The sequence below is a fragment of the Theobroma umbraticum genome, unplaced genomic scaffold (genome assembly GCF_002168275.2).
Source record: "Theobroma umbraticum cultivar Fairchild unplaced genomic scaffold, ASM216827v3 scaffold_67.0, whole genome shotgun sequence".
In the NCBI taxonomy this organism is placed as follows: Eukaryota; Viridiplantae; Streptophyta; class Magnoliopsida; order Malvales; family Malvaceae; genus Theobroma; species Theobroma umbraticum.
This window is the reverse complement of record NW_018397262.1, coordinates 5,353,481-5,362,836: the sequence shown is the minus strand read 5'-3', so window position 1 is coordinate 5,362,836 and position 9,356 is coordinate 5,353,481. Positions and strand designations below refer to the sequence as shown.

The window sequence follows — 9,356 nt, the reverse complement described above, 5'->3', positions numbered from 1 at the left end:
CTGGAAACGAAAGTAAGAGTAGAATCTATGGTAAGTCCTAGTTAGACCGCACCCACAAAAACATATCCAACCTCATCATTATTTGGTGTGTCTTTTTTTTTTTTTAAGACAGAGAAGAAAATGAGAAACAGACAAATGTAGGTATTGACAATCAGAAAGAGAGCAAACTCCAAAACAAAAATTAAAATTAAAATTTTAAAAAAAATTCAATTTACGTTCCAGAAGTCAGCTCTGATGTCTTCACATTTCAAGTCACTCTCCCAAATGTACCTTCTTTGCTTCTTATTTTTGTCCAATAAAATACAGATTCTCTCTCTACACCAACAGCAAAGCAAAGAACTTTCCTTTTCTTTTCTTTTTCCTTTCAATATTTTTTATCTTCTTTTGATTGGAAACGTCGTCTCTCTTAAGATTCTGTCCTATTTTTATTGCTTTGAAAATCAAAGAGAGAGAAATTAAAAACGTCTAGGTTTGAAATTGGAGTGAGCAAGTAAGACCCATTTGTGGAAAAAAGGGAGTTGGTCACTGTTGAATTATAAATATATTTTTTTTGCGAGTGTTGGGTTCTTAGGAACCTCTTACTTCACCAACAAGTGAAGCTACACAGATAGATAGTAGGAACTAGGAAGTTTTTGGCTTATAAAGTGTTTTTTTCTTTGTTTGAGTCTTGGGATCTGAATATTTTTTTTCGTTAAAAAGATTCGATCTTGGCGACTCTTTAAGCTACTGATTTACTTGGAAGGTGATTTTGAGAACTGGGTCTATCTCATTTTTCTCTAAAAAGGGTTGTTTTTGTTCAACAATTTGGGCTTCTGGTAAGTGTTTATTGCTTTATTTGCAAGTTGTTCGTTGTTGGTTTTTATTTTGGTTGTATTTCATGAGAGGGTGCGTCTTGGGATGTGAGTACAGTTGCTTCATTTAGGAGTTTTCTTTTTTCTTTCAATAGGGGGTAGTTGTTTTACCAACACACTTTCATGTGTGGACTTAAGTTCTGAATTTCTTGATTTATGGTCTTGGGATTTGATTTTTTTTTTTCAGGTAGGGATTGTTGATCTCAATATATTTTTCACCGTTAGCTTCAATTTCCCAGTTGCCAAGTTGAGTTTTTGCTGGATAGTTCTTTCGGAATGCGGGCATGTAAGTTACTCTATCTGGGTTTTCTTGCTTTTTCTTTGCATATGAAAAGCAGTGAACATTGTCAATTATGTCATATTGAATGAATTCGTGAAGTTGGGATTCTTCCTTTTGCTTTCAGAAATGGTGATTCTGGGGTATATTCCGATGACTTTCCTCAATTGGGTATTCTTGGCTTGCTTTATATGTTCTGCACTTAGTCTTGAAACCTCAGGCCAATCCTGTGATCCAAATGATGTGTTGGCACTGAAAGAATTTGCTGGAAACCTCACAGGGGGGTCCATCATCACAGCCTGGTCTAATGAATATGTTTGCTGCCAATGGGATGGTGTTGTTTGTGGGAATAAGAGTAGTGTCTCACCTTCTAGTCGAGTGACCAGCTTGATCCTGCCTAAAAGGGGTCTCAAAGGGAAAATTTCAAGCTCTTTGGCGAGATTAGATCAGCTGAGATGGCTTGATCTTTCTTGCAATCATCTTGAGGATGTACTGCCTTTAGAGCTCTCAAATTTGAAGCAGCTAGAGTTTCTTGATTTGAGCTATAACATGCTGTCAGGACCAGTTTCTAAATCGTTTTCTGGTTTGATATCAATTCAATGGCTGAATATTTCAAGCAATTCATTTAATGGGGACCTGTTAGAGCTTGGCCGGTTTCCAGATGTTGCTGTGTTCAACTTGAGCAACAATTCATTTACTGGCCAACTCAGTTCTCAAGTCTGCAGTTACTCCAAACGGATTCAGGTTCTTGATTTATCAATGAACCGCTTAGCAGGGAGTCTTGAAGGCCTAAACAATTGCAGTATCTCTCTACAACAGCTGCATCTGGATTATAATTTGCTTTCAGGCTATCTTCCGGACTCTTTGTACTCAATGGCATCATTGGAGCGACTCTCAATCTCTGGGAACAATTTCTCAGGACAATTAAGCAAGAAATTGAGTAAGCTCTCTAGCCTTAAATCCTTTATTATTTATGGAAACCATTTTTCTGGTAGACTTCCGGATGTGTTTGGGAACCTTGCACAATTAGAGCTGTTATGCGCGCACTCAAATTTGTTTTCTGGACCATTGCCTTCATCCCTGGCACTCTGCTCAAAGCTTCGTGTACTTGATCTCCGGAACAATTCATTAAGTGGTCCTCTTGATCTCAATTTCACTGGAATGCCTAGTCTTTTTCAACTTGATCTTGCTACGAATCATTTTTCGGGTTCCCTTCCCACTTCCCTGTCTGATTGTAAAGAACTGCAAGTTCTGAGCCTGGCCAAGAATAGGTTCAGTGGCCAAATCCCTGAGGCTTTTGCCAATCTCAGATCACTTGTGTTTCTCTCACTGTCAAATAATAGTTTTGTTGATCTGTCTGGGGCCCTATCTGTCCTTCAGCAATGCAAAAACCTTACCATTCTTATCCTTACAAAAAATTTCCATGGGGAGGAGATTCCCAAAAATGTAAGTGGGTTTGAGAGCTTAATGGTTTTCGCACTTGGGAATTGTGCTCTGAAAGGCCAAATACCAGATTGGCTGTCGGGTTGCAGGAAGCTAGAAGTTTTAGATTTATCATGGAATCACTTAAACGGCATTATCCCACCCTGGATTGGTCAGATGGAGAATTTGTTTTACTTGGACTTCTCAAATAACTCTCTCACTGGAGAAATTCCAAAGAGTTTGACAAAGCTAAAGGGCCTTGTTTCTTCAAATTGCAGCTTTTCCACTCTTTCATCTTCAGCTGGGATCCCACTATATGTAAAGAGAAACCAGAGTGCTAGTGGTCTTCCATACAACCAGCTTTCAAGTTTCCCCCCATCGTTATATTTGAGCAATAATAGATTAAATGGGACAGTTTTGCCTGAGATTGGGCTATTAAAGCAGCTTCATGTCTTAGATTTGAGCCGGAATAACATCACTGGGGTCATTCCTGATTCCATTTCCAATATGGAGAACTTGGAAATTTTAGATTTTTCATACAATGACTTGCATGGGTCAATACCCCAATCATTTGCCAAGCTCACATTTCTGTCAAAATTTAGCGTGGCATATAATCACTTGCAGGGTGTGATTCCAACTGGTGGGCAGTTTTATAGCTTTTCCAGCTCAAGCTTTGAAGGGAACCCTGGACTTTGTGGGAAAATAGTCTCTCCTTGTCATGTTGTGGACAGTAGTATGCTCAGGCCAGCTATTCCATCTGGCTCAAACAACAAATTTGGTCGAAGCAGCATCCTTGGAATAACAGTCAGCATAGGAGTTGGGATTTTGTTGCTTCTTGCCATTGTTCTACTTAGAATGTCAAGGAGGGATGTTGGCGATCCGATTGATGATTTGGATGAGGAACTCAGCAGGTCACACAGGTTATCTGAAGCCCTTGGCTCATCAAAATTGGTTCTTTTCCAGAGTTCAAACTGCAAGGAGCTCACAGTTACAGACTTGTTAAAATCGACAAACAATTTTAACCAAGCAAACATAATTGGTTGTGGTGGGTTTGGACTGGTTTATAAAGCGTACCTTCCAGATGGTACAAAAGCTGCAGTCAAGAGGCTTTCTGGTGATTGTGGTCAGATGGAACGTGAATTCCGAGCTGAAGTTGAAGCTCTTTCAAGAGCTCAGCACAAGAACCTTGTTTCTCTTCAAGGTTATTGTAAGCATGGCAATGATAGATTATTAATTTATTCCTATATGGAGAACGGAAGCTTGGATTATTGGCTGCATGAAAGTGTTGATGGGTCTTCAATTCTCAAATGGGATGTAAGACTCAAGATAGCTCAAGGAGCAGCTCGTGGGTTAGCTTACTTGCATAAGGTTTGTGAACCAAACATAGTTCATCGAGATGTAAAATCTAGCAACATACTTTTGGATGAAAAATTTGAAGCTCATTTAGCAGATTTTGGTCTTTCAAGGCTACTCCGCCCATATGATACCCATGTCACAACAGATTTAGTTGGAACACTGGGTTATATTCCTCCAGAGTATAGTCAGACGCTAACTGCAACCTGCAGAGGTGATGTTTACAGTTTTGGTGTTGTTCTTCTGGAGCTTCTTACTGGTAGAAGACCTGTGGAAGTATGCAAAGGAAAAAATTGCAGGGATTTGGTGTCTTGGGTGTTTCAGATGAAATCTGGAAAAAGGGAGGCAGAAATTATAGATCCATCAATATGGGACAAGGATCGTGAAAAGCAGCTGTTGGAAATGCTTGAAATTGCCTGTAAATGCTTAGACCAGGATCCAAGGCGGAGACCCTTAATTGATGAAGTTGTTTCATGGCTGAATAGTATTGAAAATGAGGTTGTTCAACAATGAACCTTCATTGGTTTGTTTACTCTTTGAAATCTTAGTCGGGAGGGTATACCTGTAAAGCAAACATTGTCAAGTTTCTATAAGATTGGAAGGAGTCCTGACCAAATGACTTAGATTTGTTACAGAAACGATCATTTGGCATTGTATACTAACGGTTGAGAGTTGTATACATAGGCTATTTTGGCCATTTGTTCTACCTGAAATAAGTAATTATAGAATATCTAATTATTTCCTCTAATTTTTCCTCTCTGAATCAGGAACTGGGTGTCAGGTGAAATGCAATCTTAATCTTTATACACAAACATAATGGTCCAAATGGACTGCTTTTTTGGTTCTCTTAGTATGAGCATTGATTCTTTCTCTATCATGATTTCATTTGAATGGATGAAATGATGCCTTCCAAGTCTTTGCATGAAGAAACAACTTAGTTTTGTTGCACTGATCATAATTATCCACACCATTGTTCATTGTGAATTCATTTGCTTCTTGAGCTGGTCAGGAGTGCGCGCATGACATGATGCTTTTATGACAAAAAATGCTAATTATGATCATTACATGACTTCACTGATTACTTGATTCATAGTCAATGCACCAAACTGATACTATTATATTGGTTTCCTGGTTGAGAAAAAGGCTCTCATGGCTATTATCATGCACCGGGGTCCCTTTTCCAAAGCCACATAGCTTTGCACTTGATTCTCATAATTCCTTTGCACTGAACTCATGGAATGGTGAGATATCAGTATCTGGAATATTTTTCAATGACCTATGTACGCCAGTTATCTTCAGCATCTGCAATGACTTCTTTCCACTTAACTGTCCTGAAGTTGGCAGATGTTGTAATGGTTCAAAATTTTGGTTAGAGGTGGTTCTACAACTTTACAGGAAATTGTGGTGTTTCAACAAAAGTTGAAGGACTCCATTGAAATGGATGGATGGATGGTTGTCACAACCTTCTCACTTTGCAGAATCCAGGAAACTATATCATCATATCTGCTATCTACTATCTGCTACATACAATCTTTGGAGCCATGGGGAATAAAAAGAAAGCATTGGGTTTTGTTTTGCTTGCAGTTTGCACAAAGAAGCTTGAGAAAGTAAGCGAGCATCCAAGGTTCCAACCATGTTCTTTTCCCTCCATTAGTTTGAACAGGAACTTGAAAAACATGTAAAAAAAAACAAAGCACTTTTCTTTTTTCCATTCTTTCCACCTTTTGGGGGCATAGGTTTAGGGGCTACGAGGAGTTGTTATCTGTCAAATAAATGAGGCTTGAGACAAGTGGATTCTGCTTTTGACTTTACTTGTGTTGGCCAACAAAAGCTAATCATCAACATCCAAAAAGCAAAATAAACTGAAATGAAATGCTGTTTTATAGTATAAGACGTGGACAATTCCCTTGGATTTACTTCTGCTTTTTTTCTGATTGCAAAAACATTGTATGAGAAACTCTAAAAGAGGCTTTTGGAAAAGAGTGAGATTCTTTTGTTAAGTTTAGTAAGATGCTGGGAGAAACTAATGCCAAAACAAAAAGTTCTCCTATCCCTGCAAAGTTTGGAAGGCTTGATATTATATATAGAATTAACCATATTTTGTTATTGAAATTTTCAGCTCAAGAGAAGACGGTGAGAACATTTTTCAAACACGTCTTTTTAGGTGATGTTGATATATCAAGATACCCTTAAAAACAGCTATGCAACAATTTGTCTTGAGTTGAAAACAGGCAAGATACAGTACAGACATGATTATCATGATTCATGGTGGGGAATTGAGTCAAAGAGTTGTTGGGAGGTTTTAAGTGTTTGGGTTCACAGTTCTTTTTCACAGTCCAAGATTTGAGTATGAGAGAAAGAAAAGAAAGAAAAACTTGCAAGATTGACTGTAGAAGATGGAAGTGTCCATGCTTCTTGTCATAGTAGTCCATCAGAAATGAAAATGAAAGGGGATAATAACAAAGGGTAATAGCCAACATGTTGACCTTCCACTTCTCAACTGAATGCCTTGACTCAATTCCAACTGTACCTTTTTAAGTTCATCCTAAAAACCATGAATTAATATCTTTGCTTATTGAGCTTGGTAAGCTTGGACTGCAGGTACTGACTCTGATCTGAAGAATGACCTGATGATATCAGCCTTCATTCAGTGTTATCCTTTCCCTAAAATGTAACAACATAGCCTAGATGCCCTGTAGTTTTTGCACCTTTTGTTGTTATCTAACAAGTTTCTTCAACATTGTTTGGTCCTAAATCAATCAATCAATAGCTTTTAGGTGTAACCATTTCAAGTCTCCATGGTGACTTTGAGGAATTTATGGCGGGAAGAATTTTGGGTTGAATTTTGGCATTGGCAATTTTGTCCCTTCTGTGTTTCATGTTCACGAGTTTTCAAAAAAAAAAAAGAAAAACAGTGGAGAGGCCTCTCTCACATTTGTCAATGTTCCTTATGATCCTATCTAGAGGAAGAAACTAAGGTCACTTGCCATGTCAGAATAGGAAATTGAATCTCTACATGGTATTGTGATGGGTCCATTTGCACCTATCATGTCCTCTTCTCAACTCATGTATATCAAAGTCCTTACCTAAATGGAAAATAGGTGAACCTATAGTTTGAAAATTTTTCCATGCCCCTGCTTTTAGTCTACAAATTAGGTACATGTTCCATGCAACTACCAAGAATGGTGTTTTTGTTAAAAATTTTTCTTTCGATTTGAGTTACGTAATTAAAAATTCGTATTACATGTCAAAAAATATCTAAATTAATAAAAAAAATTTAATTTTTATCTTTCACGTATGTTGAAGAAAAAATTAAATATACTTAGATATGACAATTATATATGGTAAAGAAGCAAATACAAATTAATCATATAATTTACTTTTTCATGCTCATCCATACCTCCCAATTCTATGTAGGATGTGTAAAGAGAATCACTATAATACCTTAATTTATGAAAGATGAGAGGCTTTTTCACTGAGGAAAGTTTCCTTTAATTTTTCTGTTGATTTTTAAATGTTTGTGTGATCACTATTCACTAGTTTCTCATGCCAACAGGGAAAGCATGATTATGCCGGTGAAAAGGAGAAAATACTTTGTTTCTTTCACATTTTTCATCTCTTTTCTTGGTTGGGTTTCCCTTTTGTTGCCAAGATTTTTTGCTTCAAGGAGATTAGCTTTCTCTCTCTCTTTTTCCCCTCCTAGTCATGAGATTTCACAAGCCTTTCTGTAGTGGGTGCAGATGAACAGTTTCTTCAAGGCCTGGGTCTGAATTAGACCAACCCAAGCATACCAAAACCCAAGACTATGAATCGACCCATGGTCAAAACTATCAAAACCTAAACCTCAATTATGGATCCAGAATTAAAGCCCGTAGCAAGTGTCCTGAATCCTGATGGAACAGGTGCAGGTTAGACCCTTTTGAATCATCATCACCATTCACCATGCAACAGCACCAACGCTTTTTGGAACCATGACCAAAACTCCATGAACAACCCAACCAAAATGACTCATCCTCGGCGTGTCCCCAAAGGACCAAAACGTGTCTTACTCCTTCCACATGTCACTTCTATAGCATGACAAGTTTCCTTTGTTTTTCTGACGCTCCCACCATCAAAGCTCGAGTATAATTAGGAACCCTGGTGAAGAGGTGCGAAGAGGATAATAACGGTTTCAGCAAAAGAAACCAAAAATTGTACGAAGTAAAAAATGGAAGCAACATTTTTGGCTAAGAGAACTCTCTTCAACATCCCAATGTTCTTGCCTCAAAGCCCTCCTGGAATCCAATCTACCAGAAGAGTTACCAGGGCTTGCTTATTCACTGCTTATGAGCTTGCGGAAGTAAGAACTTGTTCATTTTCTTTTTACATTTTCTTTAGTTATTCACTCCTGCATTTAATGTTAAGATATCTTCGTAATTAATACCTTTACAAGTGTCTTAAGATTGATTGTTAATTGATAAAATTAATATGCAGGGAAGCAATGCAGTAGAAGAAGAAGAAGAAGGGTCATCAGATATAACCGATGCACCAAGAGATTACATAAGAGACGGCATGTACGAAGCAAAACATCAAACGTTTGCCATCGGAGAAGGCAGGCCGCAGGGCAGCACGACAAGCTTCGCGGTGGATAGTGTCGAAGATGGAATGAAAAGGGCGGTGGAGATGGCAAAAAATGTGGGAGATACGGCTAAGAAGACCCTGGATGGAGCTTGGGAAGCAGCTAAAGATACCGCACAAGGCATAAAAGAAAGGGGGACTGAAAACGATGATGAGATTGAAGAGGATGTTGCAGTTGACGAGATTAGGAAAGCTGGTCAGATTGTTGACACACAAGAATATATAGGTGTATTGAGGAATTGAGGGCCAAAGCTGGAGGGTATGATAAGGCACATTGAGAAGCTTAAATTGTTCTTGGAGTCACTTTTTGCTTTCAATATTTTGTCATGCACAATAACATGTTTATCAAATAGTTTGGTTACACAGTGAGATTAGTTCTCCATTATCAACACATTCCATCAACCTTCTCTTCTGAGGGAACCAATACTATTTTCAAATCTCACTGCCATCTTACCAAACTAGATTTTTTAACGGTGAAAGATAACTCTTTCTCATAAGTTCAATTAAAAAATATGATTATAATTTTAATTATTTTTAGTCAATTTTTGACATGATTTGATAATAATATCTTTTAAATAATTTCAGATAAATTAAAATGATTTTAATTTTCTCTATCTTGTCATTTACACAAAATTTTAAAATTAAATTTCGATTTTTTTTATCAAATACTATTTATCTCGTTATTCAGCTCTTTTTCGTCATTTTAAAGAGTAGAGATGATATCAAGTTCTTTTTTATTTTGTTTTATTTTTTTGGAGGGTGGATCTTAGGGTTCTCAATAACGATAAATAGCAATTTTGCTCTTCTATGATAATTACAGTTAGCATGATAAATGT

The 9,356-nt window shown here is 37.5% G+C and overlaps 2 protein-coding genes across 3 annotated transcripts; both read left to right on the top strand.

Annotated features, from left to right (window-relative positions):
* Positions 1 to 4,674, top strand: PSKR2 (phytosylfokine-alpha receptor 2). Of its 2 annotated transcripts, none has more exons than XM_021432841.1 (3): positions 1 to 30; positions 1,039 to 1,137; positions 1,256 to 4,674. In XM_021432841.1, exon 3 carries the CDS (start codon positions 1,258 to 1,260, stop codon positions 4,414 to 4,416), a length of 3,159 nt encoding a protein of 1,052 aa, XP_021288516.1. In that variant the 5' UTR covers positions 1 to 30; positions 1,039 to 1,137; positions 1,256 to 1,257; the 3' UTR covers positions 4,417 to 4,674. The 2 variants fall into 2 exon arrangements, with proteins under 2 accessions (XP_021288516.1, XP_021288515.1); XM_021432840.2 differs by lacking the exon at positions 1 to 30 and adding an exon at positions 250 to 815.
* Positions 4,675 to 8,110: 3,436 nt separating this feature from the next.
* LOC110419729 (uncharacterized) lies at positions 8,111 to 8,798 on the top strand. Its single transcript, XM_021432821.2, is given in 3 exon segments — positions 8,111 to 8,242; positions 8,377 to 8,739; positions 8,742 to 8,798. Coding segments are annotated over 3 exon segments (552 nt in total).
* Positions 8,799 to 9,356: the final 558 nt, after the last annotated feature.